This window comes from Macrotis lagotis, chromosome 5 (genome assembly GCF_037893015.1).
Source record: "Macrotis lagotis isolate mMagLag1 chromosome 5, bilby.v1.9.chrom.fasta, whole genome shotgun sequence".
NCBI lineage: Eukaryota > Metazoa > Chordata > Mammalia > Peramelemorphia > Peramelidae > Macrotis > Macrotis lagotis.
In genome coordinates this window covers 30,430,261-30,457,943 of record NC_133662.1, presented here as the reverse complement: position 1 = coordinate 30,457,943, position 27,683 = coordinate 30,430,261, and the positions used below count along the sequence as shown (strand labels likewise).

At 35.8% G+C, this 27,683-nt stretch overlaps 2 protein-coding genes across 4 annotated transcripts in view; one reads left to right on the top strand and one right to left on the bottom strand.

Annotated features, from left to right (window-relative positions):
- Positions 1 to 24,613, bottom strand: part of CENPQ (centromere protein Q) — a 33,720-nt gene extending 9,107 nt beyond the window's left edge. For both annotated transcript variants that reach the window (XM_074237166.1, XM_074237165.1), the window contains exons 1-8: positions 24,361 to 24,613; positions 18,903 to 19,066; positions 15,469 to 15,529; positions 10,586 to 10,700; positions 6,090 to 6,158; positions 5,870 to 5,993; positions 2,099 to 2,218; positions 1,397 to 1,474 (exon numbers count right to left, since the gene is read on the bottom strand). In XM_074237166.1, coding sequence (XP_074093267.1) covers positions 1,397 to 1,474; positions 2,099 to 2,218; positions 5,870 to 5,993; positions 6,090 to 6,158; positions 10,586 to 10,700; positions 15,469 to 15,529; positions 18,903 to 19,034 — 699 coding nt within the window. In that variant the 5' untranslated portion in view covers positions 19,035 to 19,066; positions 24,361 to 24,613. The remainder of the gene's footprint in view (positions 1 to 1,396; positions 1,475 to 2,098; positions 2,219 to 5,869; positions 5,994 to 6,089; positions 6,159 to 10,585; positions 10,701 to 15,468; positions 15,530 to 18,902; positions 19,067 to 24,360) is intronic.
- MMUT (methylmalonyl-CoA mutase) overlaps positions 19,646 to 27,683 on the top strand; it is a 44,067-nt gene continuing 36,029 nt past the window's right edge. The window contains exons 1-2 of one of the 2 annotated variants that reach the window (XM_074237164.1): positions 19,646 to 19,758; positions 21,276 to 21,448. The gene's annotated coding sequence lies outside the window, so the exon portion shown is untranslated. Of the gene's footprint in view, positions 19,759 to 21,275; positions 21,449 to 24,796; positions 24,981 to 27,683 lie in introns of those variants that run through there. The other variant, XM_074237163.1, reaches the window with a different exon arrangement.

Below are 27,683 nucleotides of genomic sequence, written 5' to 3'. Positions count from 1 at the left end.
TCAGCAGGTGTGAAATATAACCTTATATCATACATTAAGCTGCTCTTAGTCCCATCATGGTCTAACTCCTTCCTGCCCAGGAGGTGGGCTACACTCCTTATAAGAGTTCTGCTCACTTTCTCCAAATTGATGAATTGTGCTTATTTTAGCTACTCAGTCTGGCTGTTTAATTTATAGCTATTATTTCTCTACCGCACTCTCCCTATATTTAGCTGTCCTTTTTTTCCCCCACCAGCCCAATTTGTAGTGGTTCCATGTTTTATTGAATTTCTATCTTCTTAAGAACTTACTTTCTTTACCTTGCTGAAGAATTCTGTGAATTAATTTGTAACTTTTTGCGGTAACCTACGAAACTTTTGCAGTATCCTGTGAATTAAAATTTAAGCCCTTTCTTGCTCTCCTGAGTCTGAGAACCTGGTGATGTCCTCACAGTTGTTTCTCTTGGATCTCTCTCTCCCCCCTAAATTAGGTCTCATCTATTGAACTGACAGTTAATATACTAGTTCCAATGTTAAAAAAAATGATATCTCTGTCAGTAATACTCCATTCTATGCTCTCCTGTGAGCCTGTAGAGAAGGATTAGGTTATTCAGTTTAGAAATTGGGGGGGGGGTAGGGAAGGGTTGTAGGGAGGCAATACTGAATTTTAATGGGTAAAGAGTAGGTGTGGCTGTTTTGGAGATGAACCTCATGATGGGTTATCTTAGGGAAGATAGGATGAAATGCATTCTCAGCTTTCAACTGACAGACCATACATCCCTTGGGATCATGCCATAGTCCTCTAGAACGTTATGCTCCCCATTCATCTGGAGAATAGTTGACTGCAGAAGCCAGAACAAATTCCCAATCAGGAAGGAATTTCTTTGCTTTCATTTCTCCCCATGTTTCTTATATTATCTGTCATTCTTCATAGGATCCTTAAAAAAAGTTGCCTTCGTTATTCATTAAATCAAAGATCCTTTTTATCTTTTGGGAAATTAGGTATCAGCCATATTTTTCAAGGATGTTTCTTAAGACATACTCAAAGGCGGGGCAGCTAGGTGGCGTAGTGGATAAAGCACCAGCCCTGGAGTCAGGAGTACCTGGGTTCAAATCTGGTCTCAGACACTTAATAATTACCTAACTGTGCGGCCTTGGGCAAGCCACTTAACCCTGTTTGCCTTGCAAAAACCTAAAAAAAAACATACTGAAAGGCTCTCCTAGATTTTTGCTTTGGTACATGGAGGTGTGTTAGAAAAATTAATTAAATTGTATTTTAGAATTTATATCTTAGAAATGAATTAGCTAAGGATACATAGATGGTTATTCACAAGGAAAAAGAAAAATTTTCCAAAAAAAATAAGATATAATGTAAAGAATAACTGGTTTTACTCACAAAAGGAAAAACAGATACTTACATGAAGTATTGGAGCATTAATACTTTTCTTGGGGAGTTCTGGAAGAGAAAGGACCTTGGTACCATCTATCTGAAGTACCTAGAGAGGGGAAATATGTAGATGTAATCAATACATAATAAATGAAGTAGTTTTATGAATATATTACATGCCAGGCACTGGGCTAGGTGGTAGGGATACAAATAAAATGAATAAAATAAACCCTTTTCCCAAGGAGCTTACACTTTGCAGGAGAGACAAGGACACAAAAGTACAAAAAAAAAAAAAAAAGAAGAAGAAAGAGAATAAATACAAGTATATACAAATAGCTAAGTAGGTGAAGATAAAGACAGTATGAAACTTTTGGCTTATCTTGAAGGAAGAGGAAGCATTCCAGGCAAGGAAGATGGCCAGTGCAAAGGCACAGGGCTGGGAGGTAGAATGTCTAGTATGGGGATATACAGAAAAGACTGTTGGTAAAGTAATACTATTAGGCTGGAAGGATAGGCTGGTACCTTAAATCCTAAGAGTTAAAGAGAAGTTAAGGGATTGATTCCAGAGGCAAACCTACTGAGTACAGGGAAGTGATATCAGAGTAGCTAACAAACTCAATCCCTATTCTTTCACTACTGTTATAGTCAAGATTATATCTTTAAATCATTTGTGTTAACCTAAGGAGATTTCCTTCAGGATCCAAGGTCCTATAATACATTTTATTATGAATACCTTCTTGGCCTTTTCCTCTTTTTCCACCAATTCACTTTCGAGTTTCTGAATTTTCTCCTGAAGTTCCTGAATATTCTCATTTATTGACTCTGTGGCTTTCACTGCTTTTTCAGTTTCTTCCTAGATTAGAAGGAGAAAAATAAAATAAAGCAAAACACTAGTCAAGAATAGCTTTCTCCACAGGTTACATATTACTAGACGAAATTTGTGAATTACATAATTTTTTAAAAATGTGATACAATTGAGGGGACTAAAGAATCGTCTATAAAAACGATAATGAATAGTTGCAGAGGAATTGTCTAAGATTTATACTATCTATGATTGCTAGCATAAAAAATACTGTTCTACTAGACAGAAGTACAGATGATACTGTTGCTTCTTACTGTGGGAGCTTTCCTCAAGAATTACATTATAGCAGCCTAGCAGCTACAGTCCTTGAAGAAAAGCAAATATGAACATAGCATCAGAAGATGCTGACAAATGGAAGGTGTTCTGTTTTTAAAGTTGGTGCCACTGATAACTCAGAACAGATCGTTGCACTTGAGTATCTGGTGAGGAAATCTTTCCTGATTGCTAGTTTCAGGATCAGAACTAGGTTACACAACCTTTATTACAAAAGATGCAAATGCCTTTGCTCCTTAAAAACCAATAAACATAAAAAATGGACTCCTCCACTCATTTTTATCCTATATCTCTCACCCTCAGCTCTCTGATGCTTGGAGATCTAAAGTTACAGTGGAAAATTTCGATAATTTTGTGGATCCACAGTATAGTGTGGATTGAGTAACAACATGTTAGGGCTACAAAGAATGAATGTAAACATAACCTATTTTCCACCAACTGACTTCAAATATTTGAAGGCAATCCTATACTTTCTATTTTCAGACTAAAGTTTTTGGGTGGTCAAGGAAATTAAGGAACTGCACATGAGAAATCCTTTAATTAAATCTCTTCTTTGAACTGTCAATTTCAATTTCTGCACTGGAAGGGGCATATTTAATCTATCCAGAACCATAATAAACAAATAATGTGGATTTTTGGGGCACTTTCTTCCCCTGTCCCTCAGTTGCTCTAATTTTCCCATTTGTTAAACAAAAATAAAAAAATAAAAAAAAACTCTCCTCCTCACAACCCCCCCCCGCAAATTGACAAGAAAACAATAATGAGGACATCCATGATAAATGAAAAGAGAGCTAATTTAAATTAGTTCTAAGTCCAAATAAATTGTATACCAGCATTATAATGAACTTGAAGATGTGCCAGTCATTTTTGAGGAATCTTGGAGAATGGGAAAGGTGACAGAAAACTAGAGATAGGCAAATGTTTCCCAATTTTTCTTTTAGGTTTTTGCAAGGCAAATGGGGTTAAGTGGCTTGCCCAAGGCCACACAGCTAGGTAATTATTAAGTGTCTGAGACCGGATTTGAACCCAGGTACTCCTGCCTCCAGGGCCGGTGCTTTATCCACTGCGCCACCTAGCCACCCATGTTTCCCAAATTTTTTAAAAAGAGAAAGTCCAAAAATAAACATTTATGAGCATGTGTAGTAAAAATTGAAAAAAAGCAAGTCAGATAGCTGTCTTGTGAGTACTAAAAAAAGAAACACACGAGAACTTGAAGTTAGTAAGAGCTTCATAAGGACAACTCACATTAGATTTGATTCTTAAGTTCATTTGATTAGTAGAAATGGATACAACAAAGGGTTTAAATTAATAAGATGATAGCTAAAGGGCTAACTGCAAAGTACTGCCCAATACAGGCTTTTATAATTCAGGTCAAAATCAAAAAAAGAGCCAAGCATTTTAGTTGATAGAAACTGCTGCCAAACATGGTCTTCTAAACCACTAAGCAATAACAAATAATGCAAGTATTACTTTGCCCATTATGATCACAGTCACTGTAAACTATTTTTATTCCATTTTTCCCATTTTGTAATCTAGAACTTTTCCTTTTACTGATACTAGAATGCAGACCAGTAACTCTTCTGCAATTTATGGTTTCAGAAACATGCCTGAGGGCACCAACAAGATAAATGGCTTGCCTAAGAGTCACAGTCAATATGTATCAGAGGGAGGACTTGAACTCAGGTTGTTCTGATACAAAAGTTGGTCCTCTATTCATTATACCATGCTGCTTTTCATTCAATATATAACCCCAGTGCATAATACATGCTCAATAAATATTTATGGAATTGAATGAATTTTACAGATGAATAAATAGTACACTTTGTGAACTATATTATTAGAGTTAAGAGATAATTTTGGCCACCTTATGTTATGCCAGGCAAATATACTTGTGCAAATTTTTCTTTGTTGTTGGATGAGGTCAACTAGGATTTAAGAAGTACAAAGATCTGGGATAAATATTTTCAAAACACTGGCAAAACTGGGGAAAAATTCATATAGACTAACATTTGTCATGTAAATTAAGATATGATCACATTTTGGTTTACAAATGGTGAAAATAACATATAAATGTTCTGCAAACTACAATCTTTTCCTCGAATACCATCAATACTTTAAAGTCACAAGATCAGTCTTCAAATCCTGGCTTTGTTATTTGCTATTTGTAGAACAGTGGCTGTTGCATCACCTATCTGAACTCAATCTCCTTACATATAAAATAAGTAAATGGATGAGACTTCCAAGGTCCTTTCTAGTTAGAAATTCCATGATCCCTATTTTACAGCTGAGAAAACTGAAATTTTTAAGAAAACTTAAATGATTTATCACAGAAATATAGGTAATGTGAGTCTAGGTAGATCCTGAATTTGGACTCTATTTATAAAGGGTCTTCTCTAAGGTATAGAGCTTTTGTTTGAACATAGCAGCAGAATTTCTATAATCTCAATTACAAAATTAATCATAATAAATATTCAATATCCAGTTTATAGATTACTATTTATAGAAGTGAATCATAAGAACCTAGACTAGACTGTTGCAAATGAAATCAAATTCAAAAGGGAAGAAGTTGAATTTGAGGAATATTAGCATGGGAAGGAATCTTAAGGATAGTGGAAGATATAGGTCTTTGAAGAACTTATTCCACATACTAATTATTTCTGTGATATCTAATACTTTGCATTATTTGTAACTTCTCTTCCTTCTAATTGTGTGCATAACTGACACTATTTCAGATTATGTTTCCAAGTAGTATGAAAAAGAAAATTTCAAGTTCTTCTAAATATATGATGCTTCATTAACTCACTGATAGGCTGTTTCAGTAGAAGTAAGCACATTCAAAGAGTTGGATCAAGCATTGGAAATTGGAAGCCAGAGTCTAAGGACAAGTAAAAACTTATTTTAGTTCTAAGAATTAGCTATTAATTATATGCTATAATTTGCTATTATTGTTTGGTTATAGCAGTTTAAACAAACAAAAATGATTTGGGGTCAACTTTGGCAGCTACTAGCACTACAGCCAATAGCATATTAAATTTATGTGAAAGAAAGAGGATTCTGAAATTCTATAGTATTAGTTGTGAAAGCCCATAATTTGAATCGAAAACAATATTATATATTTAAGGGAATAAAAGGAGGGGAAAAAAACCCCACACCTGACCATTAGTCAATTACTGTAGCCTAAATTCAGGTATACATGATATCTTGCTGAAAAAGGATTTGAGATAAATAAGTTTATTCAAGAAGGGAAGCACTATTTTCTAGGTCAAACTGGTAGAGTATCAAACAGATATGTGATAAAATTCCAGTCATTTATCTTTCCCCTACTTTCTTAGATATTGTCAAATCCTCCCACTTACACTTTTGTAATACCTGCAATAATGCCTGGTATTCTTCATTGGTCTCAAGAGTCTTCATTTCCTTCTGACAGAGATTTGACACTTCCTTTGGACTGTTCCATTCTTTCATTTTATGAGTTTCACATAAGTGAAGAAATCTTCATCAATGGAAAAGAGAACATTACTAGTTTTTAATTATAACTATTAATAGTTTTTTCTGCCATTTTAGCTCTTTGCAATAACATAACTATTACCTTTTCTTTAAGCAGTTGAGATGAATTTGAGTGTTTTCTTTTTCTTTTACTTCAGTTCTCAAAACAGACCTAGAAGAGGTTTAATATAATTAATGAAAAAGTGGAATTTTTTACATTAAGTCATTTAAACTAAATGCCCTTTTCTCTAATCTCTGAGATAATTCATCCTTATCTCTAAAATTCTAGACCAAATCCTTAGTCTTTTGCCATTTCAAATCTGAATTACTTCATCTCTTTTTTAACTGGTTTCTATACATCTCTCCTTCTTAGCTGACTTAGTTCTGCTAATTAAATATCAATTCTTACTATGCTGGTTTTGCTGTAGAAAGAAAGGATTTTAATAGTCTTTGATAAGCCTATCAATGATGCTTTCCATTATGATTTCAGTTATTTTCCAGTGCTGGGATAAAAAGGATAGGAATTGTTAGGGACATTTGAATGAAATAAATCAGAATGAACCTCTATGGCCAAATAAGCATGGAACAAGAGACATAAATCCAGTAGTATTAATGGAAGCCAACGAGAATTTAAATAATGAACTGGATTCATTATAATCTTGTTTTCTTAAAGTTATAAATGATTTTTTGACTTATGAGACAAAATTTTGGACTTACCACTCTGAAAAATCTAATGATGATACATTCTGTATTAAAGTCCTACTCTAATGCCTCATCATAAAGTGGAGGGAATTCTGGGTTCCTGAAGATCATTCCCTTAAAACCCAAGTTCTGGACTGCCCTACCAAGTTGGAAAGTCTTTAAACATGGAAATATTTGTAGTCTGAAGACTTGTCCAGTTGAATGATAAATGATCATCATCATATTAACTGCATGGAAATTAACATTTTTGTCAGAGAACTTTTTAAAAACTGCCAACAAATTTATAGAGGCTGTGATATGTAGTGGCGAGTAGTCGGTTCTAAAATCACATATCCCTGAAAACATGCTATAGCTCAGACTTTAAAATGAATAAGCTAAAATATAGGAACCCTGATTTGAGCTTCAGATTTGAACTGGGCAGATGAAGGGATCAAGTCTTAGGAGCTCTCTGATAAAAACTCATAAGCTAAGGACTCTAACTAAACAAGAGACAGAACCCACAAAGGGACCCAGTGAGGCAGTTCTCCTACTCAAGGTAACCTGGAAAAGATCAGAAAGGCCCTGCTCCCCGGGGTCGGAGGGGCAGCCCACCAGAGGGGTGGCCCGCCAGAGCCAAAGAACTTTAGCCTCCTGGAGGCAGCCCCAGGGTGCTGGGAGCCCCGGCTCACAGCAGCTGGGGAGTCTCCTGAGCTGCACCCCGGGGGAGCACCGGCACAAAGTGGGGAAACAGCAAGGAACCTCTGCCAGAGCGAGCACATGGAGCCCAGCCCTCAGGGCACACAGCAAGCAGCTTGGTCTTTCCTCACCCCAGACCTGGAAACAGAAGCAGGCGAAGCCAGTAAGCAGGAGCCCCCAGGGCATGAGCCCATTGAGTTGAGGGAGGGGAGTGAAGAGAGAGAGAGACTGCAGAGCTCTGTCCTCTGCCCCTGGAACAGGACTCTGGAGCTCTGACCACATTCAGATCCTGATCCCAGTCTAGGCCCCCCCATAGAACAGCAGGGTCCCCCCACCTCGGCCCCGTGGCCGAGGGGGGCGCTTATGGTCATTCACAGACCAGGAGGGAGGACAGAACCTCACACACTGAGACCCTTGTGGGAGTGTCCCAAAAGCTCAGGAAGCACCCCAAAAAACAGGCTTAGGCTGGGAAAATGAACAAGAAACAAGAGGAAGACCATTGAGAAATATTTTTCAAATGAGCCAAGATGAGGAAGCATAAGCTCCTGCATCTAAAGACTCCAAGAAAAAACAGAAATTGGGCTCAGGCTATGATAGAGCTCAAAAAAGACTTTGAAAATCAAATGAGGGAGTTGGAAGAAAAACTGGGAAAAGAAAGGGGAGAGATGCAGGAAAAACATGAAAATGAAGTCAGCAGCTTAGTCAAGGAAATCCAAAAAAAATTGCTGAAGAAAATAGTATGCTAAAAAACAGCTTAGGTCAAATGGATAAAACAGTTCAAAAGTTATTGAGGAGAAGAATGCTTTAAAAAGCAAAATTGGCCAGATGGAAAAAGAGATAAGAAAACTCTCTGAGGAGAACAAATCCTTCAGACAAAGAATAGAATTCAGGGAGATTGATGAATTTACCATAAAACAGGAATCAATACTTCAAAACCAAAAAAATGAAAAATTAGAAGAAAATGTGAAATATCTCACTGAAAAAACAACTGATATGGAAAACAGACTTAGGAAAGATAATTTGAAAATTATTGGAATAGGTATTCCATGATCAGGAAAAGAGCCTTGACATCATTTTCAAAGAATTACTACAGGAAAACTGCCCTGATATTCTAGAAGCAGAGGGCAAAATAGAAATGGAGAGAATCCACCGATCCCCTCGAGAAAGATATCCCAAAAAACCAACCCCTAGGAATATTATACCCAAGTTCCAGAATTCCCAAGTCAAAGAGAAAATATTACAAGCAGCCAGAAGGACACAATTAAAATATCGTGTAGCTGCAGTCAGGATCACACAGGATTTAGTAGCAACTGCATTGGAAGCTCGTAGGGCTTGGAATACAATATACCAGAATGCAAAAGAGCTTAGAATGCAGCCAAGAATCAACTACCCAGCAAGGCTGAATGTCCTCTTTCAGGGAAAGAGATGGACTTTCAATGAACCAGGGGAATTTCAAAGGTTCCTTTTGGAATGGCCAGAGCTGAATAGAAGGTTTGATCTTCAGATACAGGACTCAGGTGAAGCATGGAGATTGGAGGAGAGGGGGGAAATATGAGGGACTTAATGAGGATGAACTGCATATATAGAAAAATGATACTGATAATATTCATATGAACCATCTCAGTTAGTAGAGCAGGTAGAGGGAGCTTTTATAGTTGAAGCACAGGAGAAAGCTGAATTCGAAGATAAAATATGGTGTAAAAATGGAGTCAACAGGAAAAAAAGGGAAATAGAATGGGAGAAAGAAAAAGGAGAGGGGGAATAGTCCAAGATATTTCACATAATAAGATTTTTTTTTATTACAATGAGCTATTGCAATGATATGGAAGGGGGGAGGCAAGGGGGAATGAGGGAACCTTTGCTCTCATCAGAGATGGCTAGGAGAGGAAACAGCAAATATACTCAATGGGGTACAGACAACTGGAGTAAGAAGGAGGGGGGAGCAGGGGGAAGGGGTGGGGATGTGAATAAAGGAGGAGAGGATGGACCATGGGGGGACAGTGGTCAGATATAACACATTTTCCTTTTTACTTCTTGCAAGGGGCTGGGATTGGATGGCCTGCCCATGCCATAGGGCCAGGTGGATTCTAGGCCTAAGGGGTGGTATGGGGGCTCAGGGCTTCTTGGCCCCAGGACCAGGGATCTGTCTGCTGTGCCACTCAGCGACCCTACAGCAGAGTCAGAGTGAAAGGAGAGAGAAAACATAGTACATGATAGTGGAGAAATAAGAAAGGTGGGAGTTGCGATCAGCAATGGCAATGTTGGAAAAATATGGAAGTAACTTTTGTGATGGACTTATCATAAAGAATGTGATCCACTCACAACAGCATTGATGGTGTTGGAACAAAGACTGAAGCACATTTTTTGTTATGATTATTTGGGGGAGGGTGCAGGGCAAGTGGGGCTGGGTGGCCTGCCTGGGGCCACATAGCAGGGTAATCTTTGGGTGTCTGGGGCCAGATTTGGACCCAGGTGCTCCTGGCTCAAGGGCCAATGCTCTGTCTGCCACCCAGCCACCCCTACTATTATTACTATTTTATTTTATTTTGGGTCTTTTTTTCCCCTTCTTTTTGGTTTTTGCAGGGCAGTGGGGATCAGGTGGCTTGCATGTCACATGGCTGGATGATTATTGGGTTTAAGAGGCTGGATGTGGCCTCGGGTGCTCGTGGCTCCAGGGCTGGTGCTTCGTCCATTGCGCCACCTGGCCATAAATTATTACTATTATTTTTTTTTTAATTTTAATTTTTCTTCTCTCCCCTTTACTTTTTCGCCCAAGCAAGTCTATCTATATTCATGGGGGGAGGGGTATTTTGTTTACTTGTAAACAAGTATATTTTATTAATGTAAAAAAATTTGTACAAAATGAGAATAGAAAAAATAAATTTAAAAATTTAAAAAAAAGGAAAAGTTGCAGGATATAAGATAAATCTAAAAAAAAAAAGATTTGAACTGGGCAGCAAGGTGGTATGGATAGAGCACTATGCCTGAAATACTCAACTTCTGGAGTTCAAATCTGGTTACTAACTGTGTGATCTCAGGCAAATCACTTAACCCTGATTGCTTTAATTTCCTCATCTGGAAAATGAACTGGAGAATGATATGGAAAATCCCTTCAGTATCTTTGACAATATCCCAGTTGGGGTCAAAAAAGAGTCAGACATAATTGAAAAAAAAATAACCACACAGCTGTAGAAAAAAGAAAAACACAGATTACATACTCACTGTATCATAGAATCCATCATATCCTCAAAATATTCTTTATTGGCTTTTGAGAAAGACTGCCAAGTTATTTTGTTTTTGAGGGTTTTCTTTTTCATTTTTATATTTTTCCCGGTTTCTGGCAAAAGAAGAGGAACATGACAATTTATTTCTTGATGAAACTGTGGTTCATTTTATTTTTTAAAATAAGGAATTCATATAAATATATAAAACCAGATCAACTTCTAAGTGGCCTAATATTTGCTGAAAATATTCCTCAAACTCTATAATCAGTGGGGATACCCAAATAAAGCTGCTATTCTTAACTTTTTCTTAATGTCATGTACCCCCTTTGTAAATGTGGTAAAGGTAATTCTTTTCATCATATTTTTAAAGAAATATTTTAAATAAATAAAATAAAAAAGTAAAATACATAGGGTAACAAAGGAATCCAATTATACTGAAATATATTCATTAACATTTTTTTGGCAAGGCAATGGGATTAAGTGACTTGCCCAAGGTTATATAGCTAGGTAACTATTAAGTGCCTGAGACCAGATTTGAACTCCTCCTGATTCCAGGGCTGTTGCACTATCCACGGTCTGACCCATCTGCCTGCTAGTTATTAAAATTAAATTCTACAACAATAAAAACAAGTAACCCATGCTGTCCAGCAACTTACCAGTGGATATATTTATTAATTTGTACTTCAGACATATGCCTAAAATATCAACTTTCAAACTGAAATAAGAAAGAATGATGTAATTGCTATTCAAAATTGAGAAGCAACTTTGATTTTTCAAGAAGAGAGTTGAAAAGATCATTACCAATCTACCTGGAGGTGGCAGAATACGTTTCACTTAACATGAAATAGAAGAACTAATCAGGTTGAATGGTGAAAGAGTGGCTCAAGGTTCTTACATAAATGACAACAGTATAACAGTTTGCCAGCATCAAACCAAAACAAAAGTTATTCTACATTGGAGGTAAGAATCATTTATCTGTTAAGTCTGTTTTCCTAGTTGCTCTAAGTCTTCTTGAGGCTACAGCAATACCATGATGGATTTTTTTTCATCAGGCAGGTATCACATTTTGGCCATCTGAATATAGGGATCTTTCTTATGAGAAGTATGAATTTTTAATTAAAGAAATGAGGTTGGGTGCTGGACTAAGCTATTTTTATTGCCTCCATGAGAGTCATCATCATCATTATTATTACAACTATTTATCATACATTCAAACATTGAGGTCACTTCCATTTTGGAAGATGTTTGTCTTAGGTAAAAAAATGAGTTACTATAATTCTTTTGGCTTTCACATTACTAGTAATAAGATTTTTCTTTTGAAATGTAGTTGTTTGTAGACTTGCAAATTTCCATGGTAAAAATTAATTTTTTTCTTTCATTTCTGCAAAAAAACTCTGTTTTCTCTTCTCCTTCCAATAATTCTCTGATAACTGCAGCTTCTATTAAGGTCATTCTCAGGTTATTTACTAGTACTCAATTTGAGCATACTGTCTACCTCCAAATGTCCTTGATTGTATATCACCTTAAGGCTAATTATGAGAAGAAAGTTTCCTCTCAAAAATCAGGTACCTGCATTCAAGAATGCAGAGGGTCTGAAAGGTATGTTATGGTCAAGTTGCCCTCAAAGAACCAATTAGTAAATGGAGAAGACAGTGTTAACAAGTTAGTTATGGGCAACTCACCCAATTTGAGCTCTTAAATCTTCAAAAAACCTCAAGTCTCTTACTGATAAATAGTGAGTAATATGGCTTTAGATTGCATGGTTGCCAAAAATTCTTTCTGTGACTTATAGACACAGGCTATTTGTATCAATGTGAAAAAAACTGATGCAGAACAGAAATTCTATAAGCCTTAAAGAGCATGATCTTCATATACAAGTACCTGAGAGGTCAGCTTTTGTGCCCTGTTTAACTTTTAATCTGAGATCCAGTCAATCATAATTAAAATCCTATAAAGAATATGTGAGTGGTTTTGCCTTTTAGAAACATATGAATAGTTTTCCACAAAGCTATTCATTTAGTTATCATCTGATGTTAAGTCTGAGGGATAGGAAGAAAAGCATGATCATCTCTGTTGCCACTGGAATGAGTCCCATGAACCTAGGACAAGCAGCTCCCCTAGAGTATCTCAGTAAAGTAGAGCAGCTGACTTCTAGTTGATCCAAATATTTAATGAACTACTAGATCCCTATTCCTTATATGTCAACTGACATCTTTTACTGGACAAGCTTTATAAATCACAGGACAAATTAGTGAGATAAATTTAAATTATGTACAGAAATAATACAGAACCAGAACTTGAATCTTTTAAGATTCCTGTTTTATAAAACCAAATGAAATGACTAAGATATTAACTAAGTAGGGAGGAAGTACAATCCTGACAGTTTAATATGAGTATAGGTAAGATAGGAGAAGGCAAGGTGGCACAGTGTTTAGAGTCAGGCCTGGAATCGGGAAGACCTGATTTCAATCCAGTCTCAATTACTAGCTGTGTGACCTTGGACAAAGCACTTAACCCTGTTTACTTCAGCTTCCTCATCTATAAAATGAGCTATAGAAGGAAATGTCAATGAACTTTAGTATCTCTGCCAAGAAAAGCCCCAGGTGGGATCATGAAGAGTCAGAAACAACTGACAATAAAACAAATCAGTAAGAGAGATCATTTGTAGGAACTAGATAGTTTTAAGGGAAAAAACTGCTAGTTGAGTTCTGCCTCCCATACCCATTTGCTAGGTAAATATGGATAAGCCATTTAAGCTCTCAGTATTTTAGGCAAGTCTCTAAGACTTTAAGAAAGAGTTGAGTGGCTGACCTGAATGTGTGGAAGAAGTATTTCCCCAATGCAATAAATCATAGATTTAGAATTTTCTCTTTCACATCCACAAAGTATATACATTATATTAAGCACCATGGAAAAGTTATCTATATATTTGTGAATAACTAATTAATGAGACTAAAAGCATACAAATAGAATAATATTCAAATGTATTATTTCCTATTTAAAGTCACCTTGAATCTAAACCTTCATTACAACAATATTGCCACATTTGTCAAGATTTTTGAATCACTTCCTTTAGAAAGGCTTCTATGATAATTAAAGAGGACTTCAACTGCTCAAGGATGTTTATTTCCTTCTTTATCTTATCTATAAGTAATATATTTCCACCTGATCTAATGAAGCTAGCTTTACGAACAGATACATTCCTTGTCTCCTGTAATTAGTAATATACATTTTCCTTAACAAGCATAACTTTTTTCTTTTTATAACCAGGTGTACTGTATTTAGCATTTTTTCTCTTTGTCTCATGTAACATAAATTTTAGTATTCAAATTCTAAGAGATAAAGATGTCCATCAACTGCTTGTGGAGTGTATTTCACTCTGAGGGAATGAACTACAGTAATCCTGTCTCTATGGTGGTTAGTTAACTGGCACTAGTTAGTCAATGGACCTAGAAAGAACTCACACAACACATCCAAAAAAAAAAAAAAGATTTCCTTTAAGAAGAGAAGAGAGTGGTTTGATTTTTATCTTTAGTCTAATTCTAGGTTAAACTTCTGGGCAATTTTTATGGATTTAACCCACCATCAATGTTGATCAGCAATTCATCTACAACTTTTAAAGAGTTGTCTGGAGGCACTAAAAAGTTAAGTTACTTGTTCAAAGTCATGTAGTTATTCTGTGTTAGGGGAATCAAGTAACTAAAGTAAGGCCTTCTATCCACTGTGTCACATACTTCTTTTGAATTCCTCCTCAAAATTAGGGACCTGCATCCAAGCATTCAGAGGGTCTGAAATATATGTTATGGTCAAGTTACCCTCAAAGAACCAATCAGTAAGTGGAGAAGACAGTGTTAACAAGTTAGTTATGGGCAAATCCACAGTCTATTGGGCAATTACCCAAATACATATTTTTAAAAAATGTGATTTTGGGGGAGGCTAGGTAGTACAGTTAGTTGAAAAAAGCATTGGCTCTATAATCAGGAGGACCTGAGTTCAAATCTGCTCTTAAGACATTTACTTGCCATGTAATACCAAATAAGTCACTTAACCCAAATTTGCTCTCCCCACACAATGAGAAATGAAAGAAAAAAAATATGATATTTGACTTTGAATGGAAAATTCTAACCATAGTTTAGATTATGGTTCTGATGCAGATGCTACTCTTCTGCTGCCTTGTCACTTTCCATACTCCCTTCCTTATTCCATTACACACACATCCGAACTTGTAGCTAAAAAGAAGGAACCAGACCAGTGCAAGGAATTTAATTTGTTCCCACATACCTGACATGTATTTGCTTTGTATTATTTCCCTTGCACAAACCATGACCCAGGACCAGCAGAACAATTACTACCAATAATTCTAGGAACCTTCTAGACTACTGCTTGAAAAGGATTTAAAAAATATATTCAATCTTTTACAATTTATATCTGAGTAAAACTTTAAGTACAATAAAATTTCTAACTAGCACTTGGTTAAAGCTTGTAAGAGATTTTACAGTTGCCTTGTCAAGAATAAAAATTGAAATAAAGATTACAATAGGGGCAGCTAGGTGGCACAATGCATAAAGCAGTGGCCCTGGAGTTAGGAGTACCTGGATTCAAATCTGGTCTCAGACACTTAATAATTACCTAGCTGTGTGGCTTTGGACAAGCCACTTAACCCCATTTGCCTTGCAAAAACCTAAAAAAAAAATATTGCAATAGATAAAATCTTACTGCTACTACCACCAACAAAAGAGAACATTATTTTGCCAGTCTCTATAAGATTTATGAAATGGTAATCTTTATTTTTTTATACGTAGACAGGGGACTTCCTTTACAATATCTCCAGGTCTTAAAGTCAGTTGAGCAAAAATAAGAAAGGATAAGAAAAATAGTAACCTTGCAACAGTTGTCTTGGATTATCTGCTTGTTTCTTCATTTGTTTAATTATCTGTCTTACCTAGACAAAAAAAAAGTGTTAGAGAAACAATTTTTCCAAAAATATTCTAAATATCTTGGCATCCTGATACTCTTATTCTAGTTAGATAAGAGCAAAAGTATCGCTCAACTTTAAAAAGTATTTAGTGAGGAGTAAAAATCAATGCATTTAATACATTAATTAATTAAATAATATATTAGGCACTGGGGAAACAAAGATATAAAAATTAGATTTGGTTCCTGCCTTAACGAAGTCTATAAAATCTTATTAGAGTAAGTGGATTTGTACTATGTACAGAAGTAACTATATAAAAAGAATTAGAATGTGGCAAATATAGTAGTGTTCAAAAGAAAAAAATGAAGATGGGGGAGTAAGATCATTTTCAAACATGCTGAAGCCAAGTACTCAGAGATAGGATGGAGAATTTTCTAAGACTTCTAAAACTGTGCAATTCTCATGCCTGCAGGTCATGAATGGATGAGATGATACATAGAAACAAGAAAGTTATAAACCAGTACTAGTTATTGTGATGTTTTTGACAAGAATTTGAAGATATTTGGAGAGGTAGTATTATCATCACTACTGTCAGGGAAGCCAAAAGAGGAAAACAAAGACAGTGATGATGCATTGTATTTTTATTTTTTAATGAGGCAATCAGGATTAAATCCAGGATCACACAGCTGGTGTCAAGTGTTTGAGATAAGATTTGAACTTAGATCCTCTTGCCTCTATCCACCTAGCTGTCCCTGAAGTACTACATTTTAAGGAAATATACTCTTATGAAGAAGTCTTGCTATTTTGGAAATTGATTCTGACAAAGGAGGAAGTTGTAGTTGGTGAGAAATTACTATTCAATCTTAAAAATCTTAAAAATTCACAGCAGATCATGACAAAGAAGCTGGGCATATTATGATATCCATCCTGTATTTTGAAAGAAGTCAACAAAAACTAAGTTAAAGACAAGTATACCATAGTCCAAAATTCCCCAGATAAATTTGATCTAAAAAAGATGAGAAGTTTTCAAGAATGAAATTCCAAAGATATAACAAATTAATTTAGAAAATAAGAAAAGGTATAATTGTTTCAACACTCGTGTCTCTTTAGGAAACTCATTTATCAATTAAAATTTTTAAAAAGAAATAGAAGTAAATAAAGGCAGATAATGAAAAGTGTAATGGCTTTGTGATGATATTTTCAGGAGTGTTAAAGCATAGAATGGATTGAGTTGTACATGAATATTAAGGGCAAGGTTCTGTCTGTCTGTCTGTCTGTCCGTCCATCCATCCATCCATCCATTTTAAGCTAGGCTGAACGCAGCAGGAAACTCAAGAAACAAGGACATTTCTGGAGGAAAATGAGAAGATGAAAGAGCCAGAAGAATAATTAATTTTTTCTCTGTTAAGAAGAATGATCTTTGCATTGCAAAAAAAAAAAAAAAAAAAACCAAACAGAACAAAGTCTAATTAAAGATAAATGAGATGATATAAGATTCCATAGCCTCAATGAGTTTAAATTTACTGGGTCCCAACATATACCTTGGGAGAGCTAAAGGAACTGGAGGAAGAGAGTACTACCCAGATCTCTGATGAACTGTGGAGAAAGTGGGTGTGTTACATTAAGAAATAACCTTTATTTTAGGAAAAAGGAGAGTTTGGAGTGTGCCAGTCCTAAACTAGTGAAATTGATTTTTATTCTGGAAATTGTCTTATTTAAGAAGTGATTTACAAGCACATAGAATATGGTGATCAGGAAGAACTCGAATAACTATATCAAGAATCGGTCATATCCTATAACCTTCCTTTTCTTTTTTGATAGAGCTATTAATACAGTGGATCATGGAAAGCTGATGTGGGCTTACTGCACATAACATTTTAACACAATGTTAAAAACTTCTGATGAAGTCTCTTTTTGTATTGTATGACAGTAGTTAGGAGTAATTATCATTCAAGAGAACTAATATAGATAGTTAGAATTTATTGATTAGATCCCCAAAATAGTCTTTAATAGATCATTGTAAACTTAGTGAAGTCACTTGCACTTGTAGACAGGGATGAATTAAGACATCAAATTTTCCAATAACATTAAATTTGAAGGGCTAATTAACATGTTCGATTGACACAACCAGAATCCTAAAATATATTAGCAGGTTAGAATGATAGGTTGCATCTAGTAAATGAAATTTCATAGTGGCTAAGTATAATATTTGGATAAAAAATTAACTTCCCAAATATAGTCTAGAGAATCTTATCCAGAAAAAAAAGGTCATCTGAAAAATATCTCCTGACAAAGACATTACAGATGCAAGTTATAGAATGAGATGCATATTTTGGTCATAGCAATCATATAGATTTATTTCACTTGGCTATACTTATTTGATATAAAGGAGCTTTTAAAAGAATAAAACTAAGGGACAGAGATTTTTTGGGAGACAAAAACTTCTGGGGATCTCTATAAACTCTAGAATCAAATATAAACTAATCTTTTTTGGTATTCCAAGTTTTTCACAACTATGACCCTTCCTCTTCCCACTTGTCCTCCATATTTTCCTCCATAAACTCAATGGTTCAGTCATGGTAGCCTACCTGTTAATAGTTACCAAGACACTCCATTTCCTCTCTCTGAGTCTTTGTGCTGACTATCCTTGTGGCTAGGATATTCCTTCCTTTCAATTCTTTGAATTTATAGTCTCCTTTAAAACTTAGTTGTAGGGGCAGCTAGGTGGCGCAGTGGATAGAACACCAGCCCTGGAGTCATGAGTACCTGAGTTCAAATCTGGCCTCAGACACTTAATTACCTATCTGTGTGGCCTTGGGCAAGCCACTTAACCCCATTGCCTTGCAAAAACTAAAACTAAAACTAAAATAAAATAAAATAAAATTTAGTTCTAGGGAAAGACCTTTCTCACCTACCCCCAGGCATTAGTGCCCTCTGCTTTGTGTTCATTTTATATACAGTCTGTATTTACTTAAATGTACATGTTTTCTCCTCTTTTAGAATGTAAGTTCTTAGAGAGCAAGGTTTGTTTCATTTGAGTTGATGGGAGCACTGTAATATAATGCAGAGGACTCCGTTTAAAGTCAGATCTGGGTTAAAGTACTGGTTCTGTCACTAATTACATATTTTTACTTTGGACACATCATTTAATGTCTCTGGACTTTGGTTTTTGCACTTCTAACTTAAAAGGACTAGCACTAGAATAAATTGAAGACATTTTCAACTCTAAAATCTTATTATTAATAGTTTCAGCATTTTTTAAAAAATATTTTCAACCTTATTTTATCAAATTGGTTTTGTTTCTAAACATCACTTTTCTCTATTTCACAGAGAATGCAAGAAGAAATCACATTTTTAATCTCTTTTTTTTCTGATTGGTTAAGTATGACATTTTCAATACCTCTTTCTCTGACTCCTTAGTATCTCCATCATCAACTTTCCTTTTTCTAGTCTTTTTGCTTTGTGGAGATTTGCTCATCTGCTTTGACTTGGTTCCTGTGATGTGATCTGCATCTGCTCTTCTAGGCATCATGATTTATGGGAGATAAATTAGTGCTTTAAGACCTACAGAGAAAAACAACAAAACAACAAAACACCAAAGATAAGGGGAAGATTCTAAAAATGTCATGCAACTTTAATCAATTAAAATACCAAGCAACAACTAATATTAAACGAGGCTAATTTACTTATGGGTTTTCTCTTAAAAAATTATAATCTCTGTATTTGTATAGTATTTTATTTTTTCAAGTGTTGTCATATACCCTTTATTTTAATCAAACAACTATATATCTATACAGAACAACTATATCTATCAAATGCTATAATGTGAAGCTGTCATTATTATGCCCAGTTTTTAACAAAAAATTATGGAAAATTTCAATGTTTTGCCTATGGTCCCAAAGCTAGGCACCATCAGAATGAAGATAAAATAAAATGCAGGCTTCTCAGCTCACAAACTGAAAACTTCTGTCTATAGTTTAAAATACTTGTGTTAAAGGAGATGCAAAGAAGTCAAAACAGAATAAAAAAGCTTTATTAAGGGTTGGGTCTTATAAATGTTGTAATAACTTGTTTTCCCATTATCCTATTAATTCTTCTGAATCTTTTCTTTCTTCTCTAGATTGTTCTACTTTTCTATTTTTAGACCAGCACTTAATTTTCTCCCTGCTATCAAAATTCTACTTTGGGTGGTGTCAAGAAGCCTGGATTATATGAACTATAGGTTACCTATCCACTACATCCCCCACCGTCTTATTGTGAGTAAATGAGTAAATGAAGATTGGTACAAAATAGTAGCTGACCCTTGCACTGGGTTTAAGTTAGGATTTTGTGCTAAAAATTAATTGTATTTGATCAGACTCAAATTCTAACCAAAAATACACTTTTAAACTAATATCAATTCCATACTAAAATAAATTATAATTTAATTCTCAGAGTTGCTTCAGAGATTATCAATAGAGAAAGTCTTCTAAGTAAATTTAATCACTTCAAACTTTTTTAATTTAAAGGAAAGACTTTAAGCACCACCTAGTGGCTACTGTCTCCTGAAATTTTGGTGCATGAAAAAACTTAACCCCAAAAGAGTTTAAATAACAAAAGAAATGCAAACTTCTGGGCAAGGGAAAAGAAAACTCTAAGACAAAATTTCTCTACCTTCCTTCCTCTGTTGACCCTTAGAGACAATGGGACACCAAAGGGAAAATATAGTCTCCTTTCTCTCTTTAGGAGTGGAAATACTTGATCTTCACTTAGTCCCTTTGAGATGTTTAAACTTTTTAATGTGTCCTAAATATGTACATGCCAGACTTTGATGCTCTGTACAGATCTTGATGTTTCAATAGGAAGGGTTACAATGCAAAAATTATGTTAAAAATTCACATTCCTACTCTCTTTCCTCCACTCATAGGATTACGCTCAATTTTGCAGGATGTTATTCTTGGATACAAACTACTTTCTTTGGCTTTTCAAAATATCTTTTTACCCCTCTTTCTTTACTCCTGGTTGGTTATATAGTGACTGAGTTTCCTTGATCCCACAGCTGTCTCTTCCTGCAATATTTTCCCTTTGTCTTAGAAGCTCTAGAACTCAACAGGTTTATGGATGTATTTACAACCAATACTTCTTTGTGGTGGTGATCTGTGGATATTAGCCACACTCTCATCTCTTATCCCCCAATTCTATTACTTTTAGAGACATTTTTTTATGATGCCTTGAATTTTAGTATTTGGGTCTTTTAGGTCAAACCTGATGATTCCAAGACATCTTTATATAAGCTATTTTAACAGTAGACATTTTTCAAATTTGCTCTATTTTGACTTCATCATGTTTTGTTATCACCTAATTTTTAGTTGTTTTCTCCAGAGCCTTGATTGCTTTCTTTAAGTTTCTCTAATTTCTTTTCAAAGCAATCAATTTCACTATTTATCTCTGTAGTCAGTTCCTTTGGCAAATGGTGTTAAGTAGCTTGCCCAAGGCCACACAGCTAGATAATTATTAAGTGTCAGGCTGGATTTGAACTCAGGTACTCCTTACTCCAGGGTCGGTGCTCTATCCACTGCACCACCTAGCTGCCCCAGTCAGTTCCTTTTTAAGTCCTTTTGTCATTTCCAGAATTTTTGTGGCATTTCATTTTTTTTCCTGATACTCTACTGGAAGTTATTGCTCAATTATTCCTATCTTCTAGAGTTTTATCCTTGGATTTGCTTACAGCATAGTAGTTCTTCACTTCATCATGAAATTTATTTGCTTGTTCATTTTTTTTTTCTGTTGGTAGAGAGGATGGAGGGAAAAAGAAAGATAACTTTCAACTGTAGAGAGATCAAGCAGTTCACCCAGTCACTGCAAAGCAAGGATTCTGTGAGTTTAGAAGAATTGCTGGATTACTTGGCTTTGATGCCAGTCCCCAGATCCTGACAGTGGTGCAGAGCCCAGAAGGGAGGTTTGGAGGTAAGCAAGCAGAAAAAATATGTATTGGTAGAAACAGACATCAAGAACTTGATGAATGACATTTTTAAGGGTCCATTAACCACCCCCCCCCACAATACTTACCCCAGACTTCTGTTGTTTCTAGAATATATCTAATAGGGCCCAGAGTTGATGTAAATATTAATACTGATACAGTTCCAATAGTATGTTAAGTTGTTAGCCACTAGGAAAAAAATCTCAAATTTAGATTACCAAGATTCAATGCTTTAAAGTTATCTAAAAAGACTAAGAATTTTAACACTCTTTGTTTCTTTTTCTATCAATTATTATTCAAGTAGAAAGGAGTCATACAGGTTTAAAGTGCCATTTTTAAAAATCTTAAGTTTTGAAAAATTTTGAGTTCCAAATTTTTCTCCCTACCATCCTTCTCCCCCAAACCCAATACAGCAAGCAATCTGATATAGGTTATACATGCTCAATGTTGTTCAAAAAATTTCCATGAGTCCTGTTGTAAAAGAAGAATCAGAACAAAGGGGGGAAACCCTCAAAGGATATGAATAGACAGTTTTCAAATGAAGAAATTAAAGCTATATACAATCATATGAAAAAAATTATTGATTAGAGAAATGCAAATTAAAACAATAATGAGATATCATCTCACACCTATCAGACTGGTCAAGATGAGAAAAAGGGAAAATAATCAATGTTGGAGAGATTGTAGGAGTAGTGGGACATTGATGTATTGCTGGTGGAGCTGTGAAATGATTCAACCATTCTGGAGAGTAATATGGAACTATGCCAAAGAGCAATAAAACTGTTCATTTCCTGACTCAGCTATCCAGTTCTAGGCCTATATGCAGAAGAAATCATAAAAAATAGGTAAAGTCCCATATGCTCCAAAATATTCAAAGCCATTCTTTTTTATAGAGGCAAAGAATTGGAAATTGAGGAGATACCCATCAGTTGGGGAATGGATGAACAAGCTTTGGTACATGAATATTATGGAATAATATTGTTCTGTAAGAAACCATAAATGGTTGGAATCTAGAGAAACATGGAATGAGTTACAGTATCTGATATGTGAAGGGAGCAGAATCAAGAGAACAATGTACACATTAACAACAACATTGTGAGATGGTCTACCTTGATGGAAGCAGCTCCTCTCAGCAGTTCAGAGCTATTAGACCAACTATGGCCAATGCTATCTCCATCCAGAGGAAGAAAAACCAAACCAAACCAAAAAAAGAAAAAAGAAAAAGAAAACCCTTCAAAATCTGATGAACACTTTATAAAAGTATCTCTTATGTATCAATTTCCTTTAATCCTAATTCTTCAAAATGAAAATGACTAATCTGTCAACATGTTTATCACACAGATGTATGTACAATGTTAACCTGACTGCTACTGAAGGGAGGGTGGAGGGAAATTTTGCATCTTAAAAATATACATATGCATATGGAAGAATGTTGAAAAGCTTTTCTAACATGTATTTGTAAGAATAAAATAACGATTAAAAATAAAAAAAAAACAAGAGGGGGAAAAACCATGAGAAAGAAAAAAAAGAAACAAACTTTTTAAAAAAGTGAAAATAGTCAGTTCAGTGGACAAAGCCCTGGAGTCAGGAGGATCTAAATTCAAATTTAGTGTCAGACACTTAATAATTACCTAGCTCTGTGACCTTGGGCAACTCACTTAATCCCATTGCCTTGAAACCCACCCCCCCTCAAAAAAAGGGAAAAATAGTATGCTTTGATCTACATTCAAATTCCAGTTCTTTCTCTGGATGTGGATGGCATTTTCCCACCACAAATCTTTTAGAATTATCTTTGATCACTGTATTGCTGAGAAGAGCTAAATCTATCATAGTTGATCAATCACCGAATGTTGCTGTTACTCTATACAATGTTCTTTCGCTTTCACTCAGCACAAAGCCATATAAGTCTTTCCAGGTTTTTCTGAAATCTGCCTTTTCATCATTTTTTTATACAATAGTATTCCTTGCATTCATTACACCACAGCTTATGCATTCTGCAGCTGAAGAACATCTCAATTTTTAATTCTTGGCCAACATAAAAAGAGCTATTTTAGAAAATGTGAGTCCTTTTCCCATTTTTATGATCTTTTTCGTATCCAGACCTAGTAGTATTATTACTATATCAAAAGGTATGGACAATTTTATAGTCAATAGGGTCATTTTCTACTTTGTTTCATGGGTTACAATAAGCAAAGAACCAATTGCCCATCTATTGAGTGATGTTCTTTAGTTGATTTTTTTTATAGTACTATGTTTTGCAACGAGCAGACCAGAAGCATTTCTAGTTTAGTAAGATTTAGTACAGCATAAGTTTTTAAGACGATTACTTTTACACTACATTTGTTGTGGACAACAAATATAAGATAATGGGTTTTTTTAGTTGTAGATAAGAATGCTGTTTTTTTTGGGGGGGGGATTAGTGTGTGGAGATAAATGAATTCTGATGAGAATCAACTGTTAAGTTTTTCATGTCGAGGATCCTTGGTGATATAGGAGAGACTAGGGTAAAGGATTGCAAATTTTTGCTTCTTATAGGGGTACTTAAACTGGAGGGTCTGTGAATGGTTTTCGTAATATTTTGATCATTGCATTTCAATTCAATTAGTTTCCATTGTAATTCCAAATTTTATGCTTTCAAAATAATTCTAAGAAGGCCCTCAATTCGGAATTCCTGTACTGAGAATTGGAATACGGCGAATTTAATCGTGATGATTGAGTTCCACACGACTAGTGGCACAGCTGGTGCTAATTATTCACTTTGAGAACCGCCGGCTTAGAGTCTACGAATTTTAAGCAATCTTCACTGAAATTATACCTGAATCCATAAGAATTCATTAAGACACAGTCTCCACTTTCCTCCCTAATAAACAGGGCTTCGTTTCCACAAATATCCTCTTACCCCCTTAAATGGTCTTTGCTGTCTTAAGGTCTGCCAAGGTTCGGTCACACACAAACGCTCCTCCAAAAGTCGTCCAGTCCCTTTTCTTCCAGTTCCAGAGCGCGAGGTTTTCCATGCAGATCACTTGCTTGCCCCGCGGCAAACCGACCTACGCCTTCTTTCAACCTCTCCGCAGGGGGTCTTCCGGTGGCGCACGCGCATTCGATACGGAGCCGCCTCAGGGATGAAGCACAACTGGCGCTCAAACTGTCAAAAATAATAACCGGAAATGGGTGGATTGAAGCGCAACTTCCGTCTTTGAGGCACTTCTTTCCCTCCCCTCCCGGCCCCGCCCCCGGAATCCGCCACTGGCAGGGAGTCTCAGAGGAACGTCCTTGGATTGGCTGGGCCGCCACGCCCCCCGGCCTCCGCCCCCTATACGCCCAATCCAGCCAACCCGCCTTTTCCCGCGCATGCGCGAAGAGCATTTTTTTCTTTGGTAGCCGTACTCTCCTTGGACCGAGGGCCGAGCGGGGCCTAGATCAAGTCCGGTCCGGATGCTACTGGGTTTAGGAAAGGGTTAGGGGTTTCACCCTAATTCCAGTCGCAGAGAGGCTAAAAAGGCCCATAAATAGGTACCGGTAAGTGAGTACCCGACCGTCTGGACTGTCCCTCATTTCCCATGGCTCCCCTTTCTTTCCCCCCCCAACCCCCACCCCTCCTTTCCTTCTCGGCTTCCTCCTTCCTTATACCTCCTCCTGCCTTTCCTTCTCCCCTTTTATTTCTCTTCCTTCCCCTTGCGTTTCTTTCTCCTGCCCTTTGCTGGGCAGAGGTCCAGGCTTGTTCGTTCATCCTGGAGAAGACAGATCTTCAGTGTAATAATACTACAATGGTAATTCTGAACTTGATGCATCCTGCACTTGACCACGACCTACTGTGTTTTATCCAAGTCTCTTTAATCCCCTTAGTAACATTTTTTCAACATAGATACATACGGCTGTCACCTCAGCAGCTGTCACCATTCTGCCACAAGGAAGTTTCTGAGAGTGCTCTTTGCAAAAGGTGACCCCCAAAGACAACAGTCCTTCTTGTGCGTAAGGGCACCTGCGTAAAATTACAGCTGAGACCTGCCCTACACCAATTATTGTAATGTAGCCCACTTTTAACTAGCAGATGTCTCTTATTTTGCATGAGCCCCTTTGGGAATATAGTGAAATCACAATCATATTTTAGTGCATACAATTTTAAGCATAGTATTACAAAGGAAACTGATACCTTAAAATACACTATCAAAAATTAAAATAACTACCCCAGTTTATAGGACTTCTGGTTTAGAACCAATTATTTATGATAATGGGAGGCAAATCGGTTATGGAGAAAGGTAGCAAAGACAATCCCAAACAGATAACAAGCATAATATTTATAGTCATTTGAATAAATTTCCACAGCACATTTACATGCCTTTTTGGTTTTGATTTCCTTAAAACAGTAATTTGCTTCACAAACGTACTGATTGACAGAGCCAAGGTGACATGGGATCAGAGTTTGACTTGTAGATAATTACAAATTGATTTGTGGTTCATAGTACTAGCTAAATTTTTTGCTTCTCCTGTGCAACTCTTTTAATTAAATGTTAGAACTTGTCACTTAGCTGTGTGAACCAGGGCAAGTCACATAACCTGATTCCTTGCATCCAGGGCCATCTCCAGTCATTCTGATTCATATCTGGCCACTGGAACCAGATGAATCTGAAGGAGAAAGTGAGACTGGTGACTTAGAACAGCACTCCTTCACTCAAATCCAATTCATGTTCTTGCCATGACATCACCTCCCTGTTGTTATGGTCCTCTTCGAGAATGAAGGACAAACATCAAAACCACTTCTGATTGCTTACCAGTGAAATTGATTAGCTTAAAAATACACTATCAAAAATTAAAATAGCCACCCATGTTTATTGAATTCCTGGCAAAGAAGTTATATAGAGAGAAGAAGGGCATAGACAATCCCAAATAATAGATAACAAACATAATATTTATCTTTAGCCATTTAGTCATTTCCTAGTCATTTAATAATTCAAATTGTATTGGTTTATGTTTTTCTTAATTGTTTTGCAAAGACTCTCTTCCCACCTGGGTCTTAAATACTGAAATAAAGCATTAAAATTTTATCACTTGAAAATTATTGAAATGCTCATGTATAGAAACTGACTTCAACTTAACTGACCAGTTTTTCCCCCAAGTTTAGGAAGGTCATAAATGTATCTCAATAAAATATATGTGAATTTTTTTACCCTTTGTGCAATATAGAGAGTTTTCAGAATAACTATTATAGTATTATCACACTGAAGATTTTACTTTTGAAATTTTTGATCTTTATTTTCCTATTTATAAAACTATGGATGATAAAGCCTATTATTTTTCTATTTACAAAACTATAGATGATAAAGCCTGTTAGGAACAACTGTTTGACACAGTAGAGTATTAGGCCTGGAGTTAGGAAAACCTGAATTCAAATTCAGTCCCAGTAACTTAACTGTGTATGAGCCTGGGCCAGTCACTTAACCTCTGTTTGTCTCAGTTTCCTGAACTTTAAAATGGAGATAATAATTGTACCCCCCTCCCAGGGTTGTTGTGAGATCAAATGAGATTAAAAATAAAGTTCTTAGCATACTTCTATCATGTAGTATTATAAAATTGTTGTTGTTGTTATTATAATTATAAAACCTTGGAGAATGTATTCTAAGTTTTTTTACTTCCTTTCATCCAGCTGATAATGATGGCTATTACCACAAAGCATAGCAAAGTTTTATTAAAACATTTTTAAAAATGCAGTGACCAACCTAGTTATCTTGTCGGAGAATGGGCCATGATCAAGTGACTGCATGACAATGAGGTTTTCTGGGTTGTGATTTAAAATGAAATACTATTTAGAAAGCACAGGGCTAAGCTTTAAAGTGCAATATAAATGCTAGTTATTATTTTTACATCAACTGAAAAAGGAATGGAAAAGTTGTAGCCTTTGTTGAGAGAGCATTGTTTTTTAACTTGGAGTACATGAATTTGTTTCTTGAAAAATTTTGATAATTTTATTTCAGTGTGTTGGTTTACTTTATAATCTTATGCATTTTATTTTACATATTAAAACATTGGGTCCATTATTCAGAAACAGTTAAAAATCCCTGCTGTAGAGGAAGTATCCATGAAAATTAGGGTACAGAACTGTGAAATTTAAGTAATTTTTTCTGACAACTCCTATTGTACTGGTTAATAAAATATTTAGTTATTTAGGAGAACTGTTCTCAAAAGCACAAAAATAAAAAAAATTATTCAGAATCTAACATTAAA